Genomic DNA, 23921 nt, shown 5'->3' on the forward strand with positions numbered 1-23921 from the left:
AACTTACTGCATTTCTGACTTATCCTCCTGCAAGAGTGTTGAGTGGTAATGTGTTTTTTACAAGTAAATTTCTCAGATTTTCAGCTATTATTAAGAAAGTAAGATGTTGTTTGATATACAGCAGACAATTCTGAAGTATTCCAAGTAATCCAAAACGCCCTTAAGGTAGCACATTCATAATGAGAAATGTCAGGAAACAAACTGTTTTCCAGGAGGTTACTAAAAGAAATAAGAAAAATAGATAAACAGTGTCAGGTGTTACTCATTAGTTTTTCTGTAGGATGTATAAAGGTTGCGGTTGACAGGAGAGAAAAAAAAAAAAAGTGTGTTCTGTGTTGAGTTTGAGCAGTCTTCTTTCAGCTTTCCTCTTTGTATTTCAGCTTAAGTATCATACTGTAGTATACTCGGGGAAAAAAAAAAAAAAGAGTATTTTTTTGTTTAAATAAGTAGCTTCAGTAATAAATTACATAGTTGTGAAAATCTAGTTATTCAGTTGAACTAAGACAGCATGAGAAATAATATGTTTAAGCATTAAAAGGCAATGTTGGAATGTAACAAAATATGAGCAGAATTTAGAGGACATTATTTCAGTGAAATCCCAGCTCACAGACTACTGAGCTGTTCTATCAAGCTCATTATTTCTCTTTATAGCAAATGCATACATGCATTAGCTTAGATTTGGTGGGTGTGTAATAAAACATAATTGTTGAGAAACTATCTAAATGCAATACATTATTGGTATAATTGTAAAGCTCTTAAGGAAAAAAAAAAAAAAAGAAGAAAAATATATATTCATCAGTGCTCATAGAAAGTGAGAAAGAGCTGATTTAAAGACTTGAGAGTGTTATCTTGCAAAGCAAAACTTTGCCCTTTAAGTCAAGGTAACCATCTGTGTCCATGTCTGATTCAAGTACTGTGTGGGGAATTAATTCTAATGTCTTCAAGTTCATTTGCTAAAGAATACCAAAATAGCGGACTAAAATATCCCCCTGAACTTGGATGGCTAAGGTGTTCAATGTATATTTTGAACTGCCAGTGTCATGCTTCTTGTCTTACAGTGGGACAGGATTGACTTTCTCAGGTAACAAGTGTGAATCTTAGTTATGACATAATAAAATAAAAGGACTATTTTCCCTCACTGCAGAAAGAATCTTGAACTAAATTAATTCCTGATGCTAATGAATACAACTCTGCTAAAGTGAATATTGTACCTACACACAATGTTCTCTTCGGTTGTAGAGAATTTGTTTCCTGTGTCCTCATTACTAAATTCTCACTTCCATAACTATTTTTGCTGTCTTCTGATCATACTTTTCTGTGCTTTCCTGGTAGGCACTCTCCAAAGGTGAAGGAAACTGGACTTTTCTCACATGGCTATTTAAAAAGATTCTATTGCATATAAAAGCAGAAGCTCTAGTCATGCCCTGGAGCCAATAATAACAATAACAGAAAATACTTTAACTTCTTATTCCTTTTTTTTTTTTTTTCCCCCAAACACATTAGTCATGAACTTTCTGAATTCTTTTAAGATTAGCCAAGATTTAAAGACCATATCACTTTTTCCAGTAAACTTTTAACTATTATTCTTACTATTTACTGGGATTTCCAGTAGATTCTGTTTCTTTGAAGCCTGCTGAAACAGACTCTGCATGTTTTTATTTTTTTAATATTAAGAACTCGATCCAAGATCCAAAATTATGAAAAGTTTTTCCCTTTACTAGGGTTCCATCTCCCATCTGGGCTTAACCTGTATTCTGATGTGTGTGACCATTTCCCTTAAAGACAGCCTCATTAGGACTTGGGGATTTCCAGTATAACTTACGCATGGTCCTTTTTCAGTCATCAGCAGTTCTCAAATAGTATTTTAGCTCTTAAAAAACTTCTTGGTTAAAGTGTCTATTTTTTTTTTCCTAGTGAGAAATTAAGAACCAGTTGCAGTAGATTTTGAGCATTTGTTGCAGATCTTGGTAATCTCCTTACATTTCTTTAGTTACTTGGAATAACCAAATTCTCAGTAGTTGAATTTTCTCACTGTCTCCCCTATGAACAGAGAGAAGCAGCAGCTGGTAGACAAGTAAAAATAATTGACTAGTGGCACAGTTGGTTCTTACCAGAATCCTCAGTTAATTACACAGTTCAGTTTGGCAACCAATACAGATTTCTTCCCTGTGAAAATGTGGATTGATTGCAGACTTTTACACAATCTCACTTAATTTATGAGTCTTCAATATATCATTTTTCTGACTGCATCACAAAAAGGAAAAAAGCCATGTAGCATGCAAACGGCCACCTACATGCACTAGTCATCAAACCAAGTTTTTAAGTTCACCTGAGTTCAACTTAGAACCAGAAACAATTCTAAGTAGTTGTGCAGTTGGGTTCGTTTCAGTATGTCACCTAGTTTGGTAGGATAATTATTCATTATTCAGTAATTTTCTGGTTATATCGTAGCTGGATATTGTATTCCAGTGGTGAATGTGACACCTACTACATTTGCCGATAACAATGTTTGATGTATTTTTAAATTTTAAGTGTTCACTTAACATAAGGGGTTCTGTTGTTTTCCAATGTTCTTGGCTGGGGGGCTTCCTTATATCTAGCCTGTGGTAGGATGGTAAAAAAGGTGAGTAGACTGGAACAGCAGGTGTTCAAAATCTACATCCTACATCCTCAGGTACAGGGTTTTTTTTTCACCTTTGCTTCCATGCAGTGTTCTTTAGTCATTTTTGAGGAATTAAAATATCAAAGTGAAATTTGTCTTTTTTTGCATGTTCCACTTGGAAGAGGTTATATGCACGTACCAAGAAAATTCAGGGGTGGTTGTAACCACATAGCAAATGGTTGGCTTCCTGTGCAGACAGCTGTGAAATGCCTAAGCTTAGCATCACACTTCATAGTGATAGCATAGCCCTTGTAGTATACAGTATCTTAGATCATTAACAATTAAGTACTTAAATCTTCAGTTACTATGGCTATATCAATAAAAGCTCACATCTGTGAACCAACAGTAATGAGAAGCTAGTGGAAATAATAGTAGTTGTAAAGCATCAACTTATTTAAATGTTTTCTTTATTAATTTACTTTTTTCTTACCACAGATGAAATTAGTAAATTTCGTCTGTCAGGAGTTGCATTTTTCCTCTGAGCACTGCAAAATTTGAGTTTGTCCATAAAATGATGCAGTGAGCCTGCAAAAAATAGAGGGAGAAGTAAGGAAGGAAAAGAGGGCTATGCAAGAAAGCAGACCTCTGTGTGGAAGGGTCTAGTTAGGGGAAGCTGGATGTGTTTCAGTGTTAGTAAAAGCAGGGAGGATGTGAATCACAGCTTGCACATTTTCAACACACCACTGTCTAAGGCATAAAAAGGCAATTGTATTTGCTCTAAGGAGGAGCAGCTTGGCTGTTTTGTTCACAGAAGATTCTGAAATAACACTGCCAAATATTAAGGCAACGAAAAAGGGGGAGACAAAACAAAGCAATAATTCTCCTTCTTGACTTTCAGAAATACATTACCTTGCTTCATGTAAATCAAACAGGTTTTGGTCCCCTTGACATACTAGTGACATAAGAAAGCCCTGTGGATGGATGGAGCATTAGATTGGAAGTAATAAGGTTGTGCCTGACTTACCTCTGCATTTGTAGCAGATGTTACAAATGTCATAACATGAACCTTTGGGATCAGACTGGAAAAAAAAAGCAAGACAACAGATGTAGGCCTCTTAGTTTTACCAGCAAGTATAGTCTGACACTATATAACACTGTTCTGACTTGATGTTAATACCCTGTCCTCCTCCTGAGAACAGAATCAGTGACACTAACTGTTTCTGTAGCACTGAAGCTGGAAACGGGTGACAGCATGTTTCTTCCCAGAGGAATTTAAATACTAGTTTAAAAATAAGACAGTAGAACTATTGCTCCAATAAGTGTCTCATTGTTACATCTAAATAAGTTATCCATACTCATTACTTACTGGGGGGGGGGGTGGGAACTGAATTTTAAGGAATTTTTTCATGCTATCATCTTTATGCATTTTTCCACTGCTAGAGCCAAATCTTGCAGAGTTGATATTTATCTAAAACACTGCTGAATTTCTAGGTTTTTAAGTCCCCAGTTCACCCCACCTTTGTCCTCTCCTTTGCCTCACACATCTGTCTTTACTTTGCCTCTTTCTCCTCCATACTTCTGTAGACTTCTTTTCCCCATCTCTTTTACAGCAGTTGGATTTCCTGGGAAGCTCGTATCTCGCTTTAATTTTTGAACTGAATTTCATTAAAGCTACAGTAATATCTAAAGTATCTTCTACTTGAAGTTTTCTCTACCAGCACTTTCTCAGCTATCCCATCTAAGTTTTTGACAGTTTTCAAAACTTTTCTATGCTTCTTTTCACATGGCCCCTTTGTGATTCATGCTCTCTGGACTGAAATGTCAAGCCATTTTTCTCTGTTCCTTGATTGCTGCTAGTAATATTGACATGTGGTTGAAAAATGAGTAGAGTTATCTGCTTATTGTATCTATTTGTAAGAGTGCAACAGAAATGAACAGTCTTTATTGGGATCACCATTTTTATTCTTAGATTCTGTGTAAATTCTTCCTCCTAGATTTTAGGGAGCAAAAGGCATCATTGTAAATATTCATAAAACAACCGGTATAAGGCGAGTTTGGTATTGGGAGGTAGGTCTAATTCAGTTGTATCAGAATCAGTGGTCCCTCCCAGTCATGTCAAAGTGCATTTTGCTGCCTTACAGAGAAGCTAATGGCCAGCAAGAATGTTAATATTTACCCTTACTTGTTTTAAGGGTGGTATAGTTCCTTTGCTTTGCCTGCTATTGATTTTAATGGAAATTGTGTGTTCTTTACTTTCTGCATTTTACTCTATATGATGGAGGCTGCATGAAGTTATTCCTTCTCCTGTTTCTCACAAGTTTTTGCCACTGTTCCTCTATTTCATGGAAGGGGAAGAAAATTAATGCAGGAGTGCAGGCCCTTGGATTTTTTTCCCCTGTGCTTCAATTTAAAGCAGTGGTGATTCTCTCTGCCACATCACTCCCTCAGGTGCTGCCATTCTTGAAATGGAGGCTTAGCCCTCTCCCTGAAGAATTTCATTGTCAAGGAGAAGAGTGGGGGTTCTCCCATGAAGAATTTTAATCACCCTGTCTGTAGCCCTTTTGAAGGAGGCACAATAGTTCCTATAGTAACTACTACAGTGTGGGAGAAAGGCCAATGCTCCCTCCCCCAGCCACAGATGGAGAACTCTCTTTGCGTAGATGACTGGAAATTCTTACACAGCAAAGCCTTCATCTTTCACAGTGAAAAGAAAAATCTCTGACATAAACTCTTAAAATGTACAAGTAGGTGCTGAGTAAGAAACAGTGCTAGTTGAGTTATCAAGAAGAGAACATAAATATCTTTAATATACTCGTTTTTAAAGAGTGTTTAACTTTCATTCTTGGGGGGTTTTAGTTTTAAGACATTCAGAAAAAAAGAAAGAGACATTTAGGCCTTTTCTTTTCTCCTCCTCCCACCCAGCCTACCCCCACCCCCCAAAGAACAAATCCTGTGGGAAGGAAGAGACCTGTAAGCCAGATGAAAATAATTGGGAAGGGAAAAGGAACAGGGTCATAAAGGAAATGAAAATTTACACTAAGACAGCCACTTATGTAGTTTCTTTTTACCATTCGCTTTGAATGCTTTTTTAAAGGGAAGGACATATTATGTGTCTTCAAATCCATTGATTTCAGCCCAGTAAACATGTGATACAGTACTTCCTGCTTTTTTGACAACAACAACAAAAGCTATTTTAAAAAGTTTAAAAGTAGTAAGCAACTTGAATTTGAAAAGCAAATTTTACTAAAGAATTCTTTAAATTCCCAGAGCTTCTGATGAGGCATCATAGATGAACTACTAGAAATAATAAAAAGCACCTGTTATTGTGTTACATAACATTTTATTTAATTAACCAGTACATTCTTGATAACTACTTAGTTATTCTGTGGAAAGTTTTAGTTTACTTTCTCAGATTTCCCAGTAATGGATACATGCTCTGTACCAGTGACCAAAAGATGGACATCTAGAATAATAGGCATTGGTGTATACAAAAAACAGATTTGAAATGCCATTGTTAGCTTTGTAAGTTGATTATCATATATTGCATAATGCATCTTACATGTAGTCCTTTGTGACAAATTTGTTCTGATATTTTATTGCTGTGATTCTCAGTTGGTAATGGCACAGCATTAATGATTCCCATAGCTTTACTAAACCAAGATAAAATACCTTTCCGCATATGTTGCGACTCCATCTGAGATTTATTTCTTCTTCCCATCTGTGAAGGTGGTAAGAGACCTAAATTTTGAATCATATGATGGCTTATGGTCAGGTAGACTGGTGACAATATTTAATTTCTTTGGATACCCTTTCCAAATCAGAGGGCAACAGCTCTGCTTACATCATGCTGGTTGCCTATCATTAATCTCCCTTCAGATCAGGATCTGAATACATATCATCTATGCCTGATGCCCTCAAATTATCTGTTAGGCAGAGGATTTCACTCTTGCTGGAGATTTCTTTCAAAACTAATTTTAAAATCAGTCACAAATGGGATGGCAAAGAAAAATCGATGGAAAAAACCATACCCATCACAAGGTATTAAATGAAGTTAAAGAATTAATAAAAAACCCCACACTTGTGTGGATTTTAACATACATAAATACTGGTCTTTCTTCCTGAGCCTCATGTTGGCTTCATTGTGTCCTTCCCTGACGTTACATCTTCTGTTGTTCAGTTTAGACTCTCACTCAGTGTCACTGTCTTTTCTAAAGCACAGCTTTTAAGCATTTCCAGATTGCTTTTTATGTCTCATAGGAAAGCCCCAAGGTTTCAAAATGGTATCTCAACTTCCTGTAAAAGTTCCTGTCATATCTTCCTGTAAAATCACCTTGATTATCCATTTCACCTGCATTGTTCTTCATGAGCATTTGGGGTTGTCCCTAGACATAACAAAAGATAAATTTCCATGTAGAATCTACTTTACACCAAGGCATATGGATTAGAAACTGTAATGTCTATAGACCTTGTTTTCTACTTTGAAACAAAAAAATTAAAACTCTGGAAAAGAATACTTAAAATATTGCAGTCACACATGCTGTGAACTGCTTTGCACATAAAAGTAATCTGAGACAATTCTGATAACTCTACTTATGCTTTTTCATCTGATATGATAATGGGGAGAAATACTAGCTAACCCTATGTGAAGCTTCCCTAACCGTTAGCCTGGTATCATTACATATTTTGTGAATAAAACAGATAATGTTATTTTTTGGTGGGGTGTTCATAAACTTTCGTATTTATGTAGATCTGCTCATACTTTGCTAGTTAATGTCTGACTTAATTGGCAGTCATAGAGCTCTTCAACATTAAAAAAGTGAAACATCAGCTTTTTGACAGAAAAGTCTACAAAATTAAATAAAAAAATAAGGATTTTAACCTAATTGAGAAAAAAAAAAGTCTCTAAGTGAGTAATAGTTCAAGGGAAATTAATTAAAAGTTCAGTTAGTTTTTAAAACTAGTTTTAAAGCTATTATAAAAGCCCCAGAATTTAAAAACTCTTGGTTTCCACAAAACCAATTTACATTGAAAGGTAGCATGCAAAAACCTCACAAAAGTATTGTAGGGGGAAATTATTATTGTGCAGGTGACATGCACTTTCAGTCCTAGTGATCAAGCGTACTGCTTCTGCTTAATGAGAACTCTCTTCACTAGTAGAAAGTCCCAGTGAACATCACTCTTTGGTCATTTTGTGCTCCAGTGGCTTAGAAGTGAGTTTAAGAGGAAAACCTCTCCTCAGGATGTGTAGAAATCTTTTTTAAGCAGTTTACATTTTCTTTTCCATATTTTCCTACTCTTCCTAGCACAATTGTGAATGCTCTTCAGATTTCATTAAGCATGCTTAGACTGCCCCCAAGACATACTGAAAGGGATGTGGTTCTTCCTTCACCTCATGCATAGCCAGATTAGTCATTGAGGGAGGAAATTTAAAGAGGAATTAGTGAGCAGTTAGCAGTTGTTAATAGCTTGTTATGGAATAATCCTATGCCAGGAATAGATATGTCAGTCTGCACAGTAAAAGTCATGGTGCAATGCCATGGAAAGGAAAAGATTTTAGTAGACAGATTCCTCTGCTCCAGCACTACAAAGTGTGTGTGTGAAAACAATCTTTCCATCTTCTTGTCACTATTTAGTCAATATTTAATGCTAATATTGGTTCAGTCAACTTTGATTAACCACAACAATTACAATTGTGCATTCAAACCTTAAACTTAGTCAATTGAATGTAGACAGTACAAAATCTAAGCACATGAGAAAAAGCCGATTTAGAAACATTTTTTTTATATCACTGAAACAGGAGAAGCTTGGAAGAAGGATGTAACCTGGGTGTGAACTTGTTTCTTTTGTGACTTCTGTTGCAGTTTGGTACACATGCTTCCACCATCTCCACTTCCTAATTTCCCCTACTTCGTCTTATTCAAAAGAGGAAGTTGACTGTGCATGCAGTACTTTGTTTCTGTGGAGTCTGCATTTAAAAGTAAATCCACATTTTTATAAAAGATGTGCATGTAGATATTTAGAGCTGCGAAGGTTGTTGAGCTACTTTGATTTACAGATGTTGTGAGATAAATCCCAGATCCCTTGCTTTCCAAGATTTCTGTGAGCAACTGAGTTGTAGCTGATGATGGGTCCATCCATGGGATGAAAGGTGTAGAGATGACTGGCTGTTGCTTGTGTGATGGAAGCCAATTTAGTATTTAAAGTTCATGTTTCGAAATTTTAGAATAAAATAATCATGTGGCCTGCTTTTTAATCCAACTGTTTCTGTCTTCCATGCCAACAATTCATTCAGTACAAATAAGAGGCTTTTTGCTGTGGCTGAACTGTGGGATTGCTGTGTTTTTAAAAGGAATCAATATGGTATGCATTTGTATACCCCAAATAGTATATTTCTCCTCATGCAAATTGATATCAAGAAAACTTGAAAGATCAAGTAAGTAAAATAATAATGCAATGAAGTCAAAAGATGAAGTTTAAAAAGGTTTTTTTCCCCTTATTTTAGATTTATCTCTATATTCTTATATCATTCCTCAAAATGTGAAGAATGATAGTTAGGAAAATGAACAAAATACAGAAAGTTCATATTTAACATTTATTCAGTTACCAAAAAAGAGTCACAGTGTGGCTAACAGAAGCATGATGGTTTCCTGTTTAACATATTTTTGCTGGTTATAAAACTAGTAACTGTCGTTACAACCCCACATCACCTGAGTAAGTGCAAGACATAAATCAAAGAGTTCTACTGCAACAGAAATGTCGATGAACTGAATGGCATGAAAGTACTATAAGATATTTGTATATCAGCCACTAGGATGCAGGCATCGATAGAGGATTTAATTGACAAATTTAGAGCTAAGATTTGTCCCTCTCATGTTTTCTAGTTGACTCACTGACCTTGAAGTCTTTTCATTGGAGCTATCAAACTGAGAGTGTCCCAAGTATGAGGGATTGGTGACTTACCTGTAAATATATTGTGAAGTTACAGATACTGTTTTTAAAAGTGTTAAGGTTTAACACTGGGCTAACTATTAAACAAATTACAGATGCTCTGTATGAACCCTTCTTCCTTCCCAGAAAGAGAAATAAAACAGAATAAGGGAGAGAAATGTAAGGGTTTCAAACTGAACTAAGTAACTTCAATGAAACAATGATGAAAAAAAATAATGAAATATTTACAAATATATACCAAATCAATAGCACTTCCTATCAATAATGCCCGCATCAGCACCGATGCTTCAGAGCAGGTCCTAGGAAAGTCCTGGAATGAAATGAACTCTTGGAATCAACAGCAGACAGGAGCTGGATTCAGGAATACACAGATTTGGGAGTGCATGGATCAGGATCAAAAGCAGAAGAATGGACAGAGTCCTCCTAGAACACCAACCATGGGCAAACAAGAACTTGACCCTCGAGTTCCCTCAGATTTGTGCTGAGTATTACGCTTATGAGATGGAAAAATCTGGTCAATTTTGGGTCTCCTGTCAAGTTCACTCCTCCCAACAGGTGTGAGCTCCTTTCCTCTCTTTTCTTTCCAATGCACAGAAAGTTTAGCAGAACCAAGCAGTGACCTTCATTTCTATAGCAGTAAGTACAGGCAAGAGCCTTTCTGCATACCATCTTCCAGCAGTATCTATAAAACATTGAGCATTATCAGTTGTAGAAGCAGACTCTGACTGAAAAAATGCTGTGAATTTCAGAAAGTACAGTTACTTAGAGGGGATTTAACTGAAAAGTAAAATTGCTTAAAATAAATTTGGTTCTCCCCTGGCTTTAACTGGGACAGTCTTGTACTGTTTTCATGGCACTTTGTTCAAGTTATGACACTCACATGCTCAAAAAACTGCAATTAGCAATTAACATCATAGAACTGGAAGTGATATTCAATATGTAATGGATACACGTTAAAATGCCTGGGGATTGTAGAGGAAGGATATGGAGCAGGAAACAGAAAATTAATTGGAAGGCACATTGCAAGTGGTGATGTGTTCAGATAATGTGTGGAAGATTTAACACAGTCTAGAAGGAAGAATGAAATGACATAAAGGATTTCAGGGAGGTTTTTGGGGTCTTTTGGGTCTTTTTCTTTTTGCAGTTAAGCAGTGTCTTTTTGTTTCTTGTAGATTTTAAATGAAATGACCATACAAAGCACACTGTAAACTGCTAGCAGTCATAATGTAAACACTGATAATCTTTACAGTGCTATGTATGTTTATATATATATATATAGATATATATGTTTATATGTCCCACAACTAAGTCTAAAGTTTCTCTAAGAAATATAGGTACAACGCCAGTTTAAGCAAACATTTGATGGCATATATGAAGGCAGAGTAAGGACAAGAGAAGGATCATATTGAAGTTTGTCTGCAAAAAGGAAAGCTAAAGGAGTCTAAGTTGCTAGAAAATTTTATGTGGTCTTGCAATTTTAATGAAATAACCGTTGTTTATAGTGGGCATCATTGCAGCTATAGAAAAGATAAGATAATGCAAAAAGAAGCAAAATTATTTAGAATCAGAAGGCTGATACAGAAAAATAGAAGACTGACTATCAAAAACTTATAAAAGAGTAATATTATGCTGGTGTCTGGTCAGTCACAGTATTAGCTAAAGTTAAAAAAACAAACACCAAGTACAGTGGTTGGTCTAATGCCAACTTCAGTTTCAATGTAACACCCAAATCTTGAAGAAGACTTTTCTAAAGTTGTAAGCATCTGTGTCCTTGGATATCTTCAGAGAAAAGAGGAGGACTTTGAAAATACTGGCTCTACAGCAGTCATCATTTGTAATTATGAGCTATTGCCTGAATTTATTAGCAATGAAACCACCTGTTTGCCCAGTATAAATAGCTTAGAATTTCCTGCAAGGAAATTACATGAAGCATCAATAAAGAGTGATATTACATTTTAAGGTCAATATGACTATCATTATTTGGCATTCATCTTTTCTTACTGATACCGTGTTTGGCAGCCAGTACCATACAAGATTAAGAAATTGTTGCTCTGTATTTTGTTTTCATTGCTGTTAAATTAGCCTCTTCAGTAATGGCAGTCATCCATTCTGCTTGTTCTAGAGACTGCTTGGTATTTTGTTTTTCTTATCATGCATTATAAAGAGAGCAATATGTAAAGATAAACTAGTTCCAGAGGCATTAGACCATCAGGGTCCTTGGATGTAAATGTTTTTGTACCTACCTTAAAAAAAGTGTTGAATGAACTATACCTCTTCTCTCTGCTATGGATATGCCTGACTTTGGCACTAAGACTGTAAAGGAAGTGAAGGTTTCTGCAGCCCTTTGCCATCTTCTCCATGCTCTAGCTTTCTCTGGCCATGTGGCAAAGACAGCCAAGACCTAAGAAGAAACCTCAGCTTGCAGTAGATGCCTGTGTTTGGTTATACTCAGACTTGACTGCTGGCTTTGTGCTCCCAGCATAGAGAGTTTAACAAAATATTAGTTGCATGGTTTCTCAGCCTTTTTTGTAGTCACTGCTGCCTTTGAAACTTAACTGCCTATTACTCAGTATACATTTTTGAACTATATAATTGAAATGTAGAAGCTTAAGTTTCAAGAATATATTCCATCAACTAACATGGATATGAGTTGCTACAATACTTCCCTGTGCTTAGCAGTAACTTTGATACCTCAGATGTGTTTACAAATGTTGATTTTTTTAATGTTCATTTTCAAATAAGATAAATAACACGTTCAGATAAATCTCTCATTCTTCCTAATGCCTCCGCAATACGTAGTTCTTATCCCCACATTTCAAAAAATTTACATTACATGTAGCCTCTTTTTCAACAGTTTTTTGCACTAAAATCTGCATACTGTCATCACCATTTAAAAAAAATAAATAAAAATTTGCAGGGACTTGGGATATATTTGAATAAAAAATAAATGTCCAGAGTTCTTGGACATCTAAACAATGATGGTTTTAAATTTTCTATACTATAATGCAAGGCAATTTTTAAATTAACACTGGTGTATAAAATATGAAACATATAAATAGTTAATGTCAAATGGTGTGATCAGGGGTGCATTACAAATGAATGTGCAGATCTTGCAACATAACTGTTTTTTATTCAGTTATAGGTGCCCAGCGCAGGAGAAGTCCCAGTGCCCTTGCCATTGAAGTGTTTGAATCACATTTGGGAAGTCATATTTTACAGGTAAAAAAATGGCTTTTCCAAGAAAAATCAAAATAAGGCGCTAGTCATTTTTCTCCAATAATTTGAATAGTATTGTTGTCAGTGCTTATACTAATTAAATTTATTAATTTTTTTAAGCTTATATTTTCAGCCTTTTAGAAAACCATTAATTGGGAGAATGTTAAAGAGAGGGAGGGCAAGTACTATTTATATAAGTCAAGTATTGTGTTGTTTTGAACTGTACAGTAGCTGTTTGCTCACAAAATGCCTCTGTGTATTTGTGTGTATGTGTGCACAACACAGTATTTTGTATTGGTGATTTGGTTTGCCTATGTGTAACATGCAGATTTAGGAGTTTTATTCCCCCACTTGCTTTATGAGTGCTACCTTCCTCCATGATGTTGCAGTTGTTTCCTTAGCTATGAGATAAAAACTAATCTGATATTTGTAAAGAATTTAGTCACACTGTAGAAGTCATTATATTCCAGGAAGATTAAACTGAAAAACAATGACCTGGTGCAAACATTCTTATGCATGCTTTGTTTCATCAGGGTTACTAAAACCTTTCTTAGGTTGTGATAATCATATGTGGAGCAGAGGATGTGTTTTGTTAGCAAGGCAAAACCTGAGCACTACAGAAATGAAAACCACATAGTCTTTTCTAAGTGCAGCACTGAATAACTGCTTTTATTTAGCCATGTACACAGCTTCTAAATGCAAATACATTGCTTGGTGTATTACCTTTTGAGAGGTATGGAAGAGGTAAATTAGGATATTATAATGAGAAATATTTCACTTAATTTGAAATGATTGAGAGCTGTCTCTCTGTACTAACTCAGCTGTGGCATACAAAAACACTATGGGTAATGGCAGATTTTTCACATCTTTATAAAGTAACTAAATGCAGAATAGCAACAAAGATAGTATTAGGAAAACATGAAACTATATAGTAGAATGAATTTCTCTTTGAAACAAAAATAATTAATGAAGTTATTTACTTACTTGAACACCCTTGGCAGAGGCCTTGGTCAAATTTTTCATTCTGTAAACATATACTTGTATTATAGTTACAATATCAAAGATATCTGCTCCAGTATATACAGTACTGTGTTTCCATATTAGACAGAATAATGTGCAGAAAATTAAGAAATAGCAGTTTGGTGATATTTCATTTTATGTCATTTGACAGCGTGTTGATTTGAGTATGTAAACATGTACTATATATCCTAAAAGTATCTTTTACAATATGAATGAGAAGAAATTTACATGTTTTCAGGATGTCACTTTATCATAGTACTAGTAAAAGAAACAAACCATATTGCACTTGTACCTGTAACTGAGGATTTTCAGTCAAAACTACCATCAGCGTTGTATTGAATATATGTTCAGGTGTCTTTTCAGAGAGAGTGGTGGTTTTACCAAATTACTCTCATTCGTCTCTCAATTGATAACAGAAAGTTCCAATATGGCATTTAAAAGAGATGGATAAAGGACAAAATGAAAGAATAACTGTGGCAAGTTTATAATGATACATTAAAATCTTGTCTTATTTTAGCAGAGTAATCAACACTTGGAAGGAAAGTGTAGGACATGCATGCAAATGCACCACTTTTAGCAGATCTGAATGAACTTCAAAGTACTGCCTTGTGGTCTTACAGGTAGAAAGATGATCTCCAGAAGACAAAATTATTTTTAAAACAAAATCAGACAGATTCTGTGGTGGAATAAAGTTCTAATAAGTTCTCATTTAGACTGCTACTCCTAGAAATTATTTTCAAAGTAATATTGTGATAAGTATTGTCTGCAAGTGAAGTAAGCAACCTTGATAATACCTTGGGAGTACCTGTGTTTGACTTCATTGTCTGCTGTCATAGGAAGTTGAATTAATAGTTTATTTAATCTGTTTTGCTGTTAATATTTTGAAGACTGGGTTTAATGTACGCTCAGAAAATAAGCCTCTCTAATCTCCCTACTATTTTTCTACTTCCAAATCTATTGACAGACACGTGAGAAACATAGCACATTATGTTTAAAAAAAGTGGATATAGTTTATTTATAGTAGTAAAAACAGGAATGGACATGCATCTTGTTATATTTTACATCTTGATTCTACAAGCACATAGTGTCAGTTAGTCATGTCAAAAAATATTCAAGCCACAGCCAGTGGCTGTGTGTCATGCTGAAGAGATTCCCACACTAGGTTTGAAGCCAAAGACACTATCCACTTTGAGCTTGTGGAAAAAAAGGCAGCACAAAACAGGAATGCCAAAAAACTATTTTATAAGAAAGAGGGCAAAAAGTCTTTTAAATGTTTTCCAAGTAAAATCACCTGCATGATGAAGAGTAGAATTGCTTCTAATAGAGGAGAAAAATAGTTAATGGCTATGTTAATTATTTTTTTACAAGATTTTTGATTGGACGAGTTGTGTGCTTTGTTATGTTCTACAGTACTCTTCTTCTGGAAGGTGGTGTTGTAATGAGAGTAGATTTCAGTAAGAACATGTTCAGTTTTATATTTTTATATATATATTTTATATTTCTTTATTAAATCAGTAAAAAAATATTACTTCTTGTACCTGCTATTCAAAAATTTGGCTGAAACTCATAATAAAAATTAGCAATAAGTTTAGATTTTTTTAAGGGCACCTGGATTTTTTTCTGTAACTCCAAAACTATTGAGAAGGTGTGGAAAAGGGTCAGTAACCCCATATTCTTCATATGATCAGGAAGATCAGGAAATGTAGAACTAAATATAGAGAAAAGGGAAAGTTAGTGAATATATTTGCATATGTAAATTAGCTTAATTGATACTGCTTGCCTCTACAGGGATTTTTCATTACAAACTGGAGTGCTACATTGTTCAGCTCATATTGAGTAATTTAGTAACTAATGAGACCAGTTTGCACTAATTTGCATATGATAAATGAGCTTAATTGCAGTAAATAACTTGGAGGCATAATTACTTAATTTTCCTGTGTTGCATGGCTTTTAAGTTCACGTATGAACAACTCAAGATAATTTTGCATATTTAAATTAGTTGCTTTTAAAATTCTTGAACAAAAAAGAACACACCTTACAATTTTAACAATTAAAAGTAAAATGTACAGTATTTTCAAATAAAATTTGTTACCAGAATAGGCTAGAAAGATGGTGTTAGTATTAATAGTAAAACTGTGTATCTGAATGGTAATGACTGATACATATTTGGTATTCTTGCATGAGAGAGTGATAACTTTCATAACTGCATTCTTTCCCTCAGCAGTGCCTATTGACTGTAACACTTTCCTATAGCATTATATTACCATACACAATAACTTAGACACTAGTTGTCTTGTCTATGCTGTCCTACCTCTACCTAGCCTTGTGTGAAGAAATCCTTAAATGGGAGAGATACCAAAGAGTCAGTGCCACAAAAATGTCTCTTTCTCCCTCTTGTTTTTTTTTGGGAGGCTTGGTCAATGGTGAGCACTGTCATGAATAACCATTGTGATGGAGATTTCTACCATGACTTTAAAAAAAACAACACAACCAAATAAAAACTGCAAGCCAAACCCAAAACCAAAATAGATGAAAGATCCCATTTTATTTATGCTGTGTCACTAAAGTTATTGGACTTTTGATAGAACTGAACTACTGAACTAGACAGGGGAAAAAGGCCAAACACCCAACAACTAATCTCATGAGAAATTCAGTCCCATAGTGAGTTCAGTTGTGCCCCCATGATTTACAAGTGGATGACAATCGCTGAATTCTCCATCTGTGCCGTAAAGGGACACACCTACCTTCCTAGAAGCTTTTCTAAGTCTTTGTGAACATTACCTTAGAAATTTCACAAGACCCACATTTCCCTTGTACTTTATACTGTGCCTTTTTCTTCCATTAAGAAAGTCTTTTGTGATGAACAAAGGTCTTTGTAATTGCAGTATCAGATTCAGTGAGGGGAAAAAAATAGCAGATTCCTATTAAGATCAAAGAAAAGACAGTCTCAGCACAATTGTTCTGACCCTATAGGCTGTATTCTTCATCATCATTAAGTCAAGAGACAAGAAATATAAACCCCTTACCTTGGATGGAGTTGTTCACAATTCAGAGAGGATACCTGTAGTAGATGTGCAGTTGTGTCCAAGATGACCCAGCAAAGTCGTCTGTACTATGCACAACGGCTCAAAGCCCCTGTTTAGTTCCTAGCAGGCTCTCTATCAGCACAGACTTGACCATGTAATGTAGTCGTAGACTGGGGGGAGAATTTGAACTTCTTCAAAGCTATATATGGCTCAAGTGCTGTAATTTTACTTTAATCCATGCAGTGACCCCAGGCTTTCCATGAATGAAAGGCAATATGGTATTTTAAAACATAAACTTGACATCCTTTTCACTCCACTGGAAACCTCAGCTTGTGGATGGAGCTTTATGGAAATTTAGTTGTGTCCGTACCGCCGTCCTAGAAAAGCCACAGATTATTGGACCCATTTATGTTATTTTAACTTTTCTGTATTTAAAGTCAACAAACAAATGACCCACACCCTACAGACGTAGGAAGCCTGAGAAATTGCTAGCATTGTGAGCAATTGAAAGAGAACCCTCATTCTAATAGTTATATATTCTTTAAATATATATATATATAAAACTTTTATTTTATTAATGCATCCAGCACTGTAATAATATGAGTAACACAAAACTATACAAATGTATTCTGTATGAACGCTAACAAATACCATTAATATCTCAATAGTTACAAAGCAAAACAATAGGCTTTTTCCCCTATTCAACTAGAAAATTGGAAGTTGTTATGGGGAAAATGTTTCTAGTCTTCTAAAGTTAATGCATTTTTATCATCCAGTTTATAAATGAGTGTTGTCATATATAAGGAATAGAAACAAATACCCTCTTTGAAGGGAACTTTCATATTGGTGTTTTTTCGCTGTTGTCCAAGTGGGTCTTGTCCTCCATTTCTGTTAATATTTTTGCAGCACTGTCAACACTCTTTGTAGGCAGATGAATGGTATTCTGTCAAGCCTGGCATACACAAAAAGTGGGAAAAAAATCACTATATATTTTCACTACAGTGAAGATACTGCTATTTACCTATAAGAACTAGGTTGGGATATAACAAAACAATGACACTATTTTATATTTTTTTTTCTAAAAGCATCTTGCTACAGAGCATGTGGGTAAAGTTTTCCGTACATTGTAAATATGCATGCTCAGCATGTGACCAATTTAGATTGTGCAAAACCTGTGAATCTTCTTTGTTAAGGCAAAGTAATGATTAGGCAAAGTAAAGACTAGCCAACAGAGCAAGTTATTTACATTTTTGCAGTAATGAGCGATTGTGGATTGAAGGTACAAGACTTGCACACAGTTAATGGTGTCGCAGTTTCTCCTATAGTGAAAACAAGTACTAAGGCTTTGGTCTGTAAGCACACTGTTAGGAATGAAAATCAGCCAAACAGTATGGATAATTGTAATTGAACAAGGGATAATCATAATTTAACAAGAAGATGTGTATTCCTAAAATTTCTCTTCCTCTACAAATGTTTGAGTATTGTAAAACTTTGGAGTGTTTTAATGTGGTACAAGCAGTAGAAAAGCATATACAAGTTGACATTTAGTTTAGAGGTGGTTCTGTGGCTGACTAGCCTATAGCTGAGCAACAATCTCATTTCTTCCAGGATTTCAGTTATTAGAGGGAGCCCCATCTAACAAAAAAAATGAAAAAGAGTGGAAAAATAGACAAGAAAGTGATGGAGTGCTATAAAATATGAGGGAAATTTATCTTCTCATTTGCTGTTTTCAGTTACTTTGAGTATTACATAATGAGGTTATCTCTGTATAACACTAGTCAACACAGAAATGGTGACACAAGACTAAAGATGAGGAAGAAGCAGATGGTAGTGCTGAAGGAGGATTTATCCAGGCTGTAAAAGGTGCTAGCAGAAAAGATTTCTACTGGATTTGTGAAGGGCAGTTGCTAATGATGATGTCAATGGTACAGTTTATGAGGACGAAGAAGACTGTTCAGCTTCTTGCAGTCTATATTGGGGTAAAGGGGTAGAAAACCGAACGAGCTCTGTTAGCGTGTGTCAAAGGCAGGCAAAAAGAGGAAAATGAAAGATCAGACAAAACTTAGCATATGTTGGAAAGCACAGATCTGTGCTGTCCAAAAGTAAAGGCTTGGGATGAAGTAGAGGTTAAGTTATGCATTAATAGCCAAAAATAAAGTGGAAGTTAAGACATTAATTAAGAGAAAATAGTAGTTACAGGGTAAACCATGCAGCAAAGTGATCCTAAACTTTCTCTTGGCAGTGAAAAGCTGTGCATAATGCAACAAGACAGAATGAGTACATAGCGACCCAGAACTGAAGTTTTGGAGATCACATAAAATTCTATTAGGGACTGATCTATAAGGGTCACACACAGTCTACTTTATATACTTCAGTTTTGAATCTGAGCCTCACCATTGTCATGTACAGCCTATTTTTATCAGTTTCCTCCTGAGATTAAGTGGCATCCAGAGTATTCAGGTACAAAACCAAAGGGGGCACCAGTTGTTCTCAACAAGGTGGAGAGCAGAAATTTAACACAAATAGGGAGAAAAATTGACACTTACTTAACCTACATCTCTATCCAAAATCAGAAATATTCAGTGAACAATCATGTTTTGTCTAATCCAGAAACAGTGAGATAACAGTAATAAATTGGATGCTGTAATGCCCTACTGTAAACTGAACAAAAGCAATGGATCTGTGATGTAAGAGGTGGTATTATCTACACAGAGGGAAGTACAACCTTCTAAAAAAAAAAAAATAATTTCTGAATGGACAGACCAAAGACAATAATCTGGATTATTTAAAAAGATTAAATTAGGAATAAAATCTGAAAAACAAATTTAACTAGGTGGGAGAATTGAAAGACACTAAGTGTTGTGTTGGGAAAAATATAGGACACAGTCTACTTGGAAACAGTTATTTGAGGTGACATGAGTTGTACAGTTATTAACTGCTCAAACACCTCATTCAGAATTTTAAGACAGGTAAACAGCGTAAATGCTGATAGGTTGTGAAAAGATCCATAGGGCTCTGGTAAGAAAAGATTAGGATCTTGCTCTACAGTCTTATTTCATCTTTCTGCAGTGAAATGTATAATCTACATAGGGATCTGTTCATGTTTGGTAACCGGTGTCTCCTCATGTACGTGGTACATAGATAGTCTTCTCAGATGATAATCCTCTTGTAATAAAAGAGTAAACTCTTAGTGAATTTGTTTAGAATTTTAGAAACCTAATTGTGCATTTTATCCTAGTGTAACTGATTCAGACTAATAATAAGTATTTGAAAGGAGGCAGAAAAATCTCTCTCATAGAATTTTTAATGTTGTTCACTGTTGGATATGCTTTAAACATGTGTAAATGCCACTGAATGCTACGATATGACTCTGGTTTTACTCAAATTTACATTGTAACAGAGGTTAGCCTGATACGTTGCAGGTTTCTAAAAATGGCTAGGAAAAAAAGGCTAGGTTGGAATCTGAAAAGGTTAAAGGAGTGGCACAGACAGCACTATTACAAGGGACATCTCAGATCCATTAGCTGCAACATGTAGCAAGAGGATTTCCTCGGTTCAGGAAACTCAAAAGGTGCTAATTTGCATACTCCACTTTGTCCCAGTCACAGTAAGTGCATCAGATTGACTTCATAAGGGCAGGGCTTTCAATTTGGAGTTGTGGCAAAGGTACAGCATCCTGATAGTTGCTGTCCAAGGGTTTATATGCTAAAAGGAGACCGGGGAGGGGTCAGAAATAGCAAATTGTTTTGCAATCAGAGCTTGAAGCAGCACGCTTAAAACCTGCATTTTATATGGCAACTATATATAAAAGTGTGCCATTTCATTTAATAAAGAAGTATTTGTTCTGAAGAGGACACGGCATTCTGTAGTGTGTCATTTAATTCCTGAGAAAGTATTTTAAGAAAATTACATATCTCAGCACTGTTTAGTGACCATTTTGTTGTCACATGCTGAGTATTGTCATTTCCATAGCCAGTGGCTTGTATTGAATCAGACAGAGGGAACAGGTCATTAAAAAAAATTGACAACTTTCTGTAGCTTGTAAATGTCTGAAGGAGGAATTTTTCTTCAGATACATCAACAAAACTCTATTTAATGGAGTCTGTGCTCAGCCATCATTTGGGGTTTAGCCCTATTTTGCTCTGAAGTAAGGAGGCTTGAAAACTATAGACAGCATAAACTATTGTGTGGTTTCACCAGAAAGAATTATACCTTCTATGGTGTTTGTTAAGATATAGGTGAGGACAATAAGTGTCCTGATTTCAGAGTGCCATGGGTTTTTTTTGTTTGTTAGGGTTTTTTTCCCCAATCACAGCATCTATCAAGAAAAGACAAGGGTCTTGATTTATATAAATAAATAAAAATGTGGAAAAACAGCTTTCATGGGCATGCTATGCCAGTTACCAGTGATAACATTTCTTCACTTTCTTGAAAACATTGTTGGCAGTTTCCTTATTTCAGGTTTTATGGAAACAAAAAGCATGAGAAATAGGCTTTAAACATCTTCCTCTGCAGTAGAAGTGAAGGGCAGCGTTACATGCCTACTTTTTCCATGGGAACTGGGAAAGGGTAATGTTGGACTCTGCATATAGAGAGCCTTTAAGTGGAACGTGGACAGTTGAGATTCATATGAGTGCTATTGTTTAAGGCTGCTTTTAACTTTTGAGTTATTGCATCATATCAACTATCTGCTAGTCATTTTCATACTTTTTTTTTTTTGGTAACTGCTAGGTCAAAATAGATATAAAAATAAAATATTGACATGGAAGCTGTGTGTTCAACCTTCCCCACTGCTATAGAAGCAGGAACCCCAGCTGTAGTACTGTATCCCCTGGATTTTACTTGGAAAGTGCAAGGACCTTTACATAGGCTTTGAAGCACATACCTTTTAAGGGAACACAAATATTGATGAAATACATTAGTCAGGCTTGTAGAGCATATTCTTTGTTATGAAGTATGTTATCTCAGAAGTTGTTTAAAAGTGGTCATTTCCATTAGTTGCTGCTAAAATGTCACTGTATTAGAATTTCTACCTGTACAGAAAATAAAAAGGGAGTATAGAAACAAATAATAATATTTCCAGAAGTGAGGTAATTGAGTGTGATTACCTTGCATCACATTTTCTTTAGGGGACTTTTAATAAGGTCATGTAAGATGCAAATTAATGCTGAATTCTATTCATTAATTATGCACAGCACTTAGCCAATGAATTGTTTTCTTATTTCACTTTTTTTTTCATTTTTAGGAGAATATTGTTTAGATGTATCATTTTACATTACTGTAAGACTTTACGTCTTTGATAATGTGTGACTGAATACAGATTTGATTTAATGAATTGTAAATTCTTTCCTACAAATTATAGATAGCAATTTAGAGTGTGTGTCGTTGGCTTGCTTTGCACTTAGTATTTGTTATTCTGTTCTTGCCTTCAGTTGTATCTTCTGCTCGAAATAAGTTTCTAATCTTTCTTACTTCATTCATGGTTTTTCTAGCACAGAGGTGGTAGATTATCTGCCTTTAATGCACACTTCAAGAAGAAAAAAAATCTGTGATGATTGAGTTTCTGTGTCTAGACTTCAGAATTCCTCACATTTCAAGATAGGCTTACAGGAGAAAACAGGAATTACTTCTCCCAGTCACCATTATGGAGGACACCTTCTTTGCTATAGCAGCTGTCTCCAAGCACATTGATAAAACCACTTTGTCGTTTGCTTTCAAAAAGCTAACATTAGAGGAAAGTCTGGTTGATTTTTTTTTACCCTTAATCTTTTCCCCTCCTCTTAGTGTATGTAATTTAGAAAGTGGGAGGGAAGTGCTAACAGCATGGAACTGGTCAGCTTTCTTCAGGCAAATAGCAAATGCTTCATAGTCCACAGTATGAAAAACAATGCTAGTTTTATTGAAAATGAATGAAAGAATCACTCAGATTTCCTCTGTGTAGTCTCAAAGAAGGTCTCTTGTAGGTGACATTTAAATTGAAAGACCCTACACAGTATTTCAGCATTCAAAGCAACCAAAATCTTAGACAGAAGTATGTTTATATTGCAGTTTAGTATTTCTAGGTTTATTTGTATAAAGTATACTGTCAGTAGAGAATTCTAGAAATAAAAAGTAAGCCCTTTAAAAACTCTGAGAATGAAGAGAATGAAAGAAGCTCATTGAAAGACTGTCCTGCTAAGCCTGGTGACTCCTTTTCATCTCTCTCTTTTTCTTCTTTTTTTTTTCTTTTTTTTTCTTTTCTTTTCTCTTTTTTCTTTTTAATTTTTACATTTACATGTCTGAAATAGTAATGATCAAGGCAGGGCTTTTCATCCTTTACAAATCATTTAGTCAAGAAAAATCAAAGATAGAATATGATCCTCCATTTGAAGGAAATGGGCTAGATACTGTTCTAAACATAAATAATAGTTATCAAACTGTATATTAGCAGGCAGGAAAAAAATTCACATTTTCAAGGATAAAGTAGTGTATTGGTCTATTAAAAAAGGGGAAAAAACCTTGCATCTTATAGATGCAAGCTTATTGTCCTGAAACCAAAAGTGGTTTTCCATTTTTTAAGTGTCTAATTTCTTGCAAGTAGCCATCTTTATGTGTTCCATCTGACATGCAAAAATAGATAATTTCCAATGAACACCTAGTTGTAGGCTCCTAAAAGGAGCCTTTGAAAGCTCAGACCTGGCCAGCAGAAGGCACTACACCTCCCCAAGGCCTGTTCTTGTTACTGTCGTTGGCATTGGAGGTGTTGTGCCTACTTAGACCCCTGCACATTTGCATTTTGGGACAGAATAGTCCACATTAGGTTGGGCACGTTTCAGGAGAGGAAGGGAGTTGCTTCATGTCCAATCCTTGCACATTGAGGCTACTAACTTTGTACTGCCCCCCACACTTCCAGTGTTTGCCAACAGCTAATTAGTAGCATTTGTCATTCATCCTACAAAAGTTTCCCCAACTCCCAAGCAGATTATTCCTAATAAGGGCATGAATTACCTACATGTAGGATGCTTGGCAGGAAGTGACTATAGCTGCTGCTGCTGAATGTAGGAGTGTGTATCCCCTTAAGCCTTGCTCTAGAATGACATTCAGTGGCCTCCCTCATGGAGAGGCTGTGA

General features: G+C 35.4%; 1 protein-coding gene across 8 annotated transcripts in view; it reads left to right on the forward strand.

Moving 5' to 3' along the window:
* Positions 1–23921, forward strand: part of NPAS3 (neuronal PAS domain protein 3) — a 616938-nt gene that overhangs the window by 301256 nt on the left and 291761 nt on the right. For 6 of the 8 annotated variants that reach the window (XM_051621658.1, XM_051621659.1, XM_051621651.1 and 3 more), the window contains one exon: positions 12687–12769. In XM_051621658.1, the coding sequence (XP_051477618.1) occupies positions 12687–12769 (83 nt within the window). The remainder of the gene's footprint in view (positions 1–12686; positions 12770–23921) is intronic. The other 2 variants (XM_051621653.1, XM_051621656.1) reach the window with 1 other exon arrangement.

Source organism: Apus apus, chromosome 5 (assembly GCF_020740795.1).
Source record: "Apus apus isolate bApuApu2 chromosome 5, bApuApu2.pri.cur, whole genome shotgun sequence".
Taxonomy (NCBI): domain Eukaryota; kingdom Metazoa; phylum Chordata; class Aves; order Apodiformes; family Apodidae; genus Apus; species Apus apus.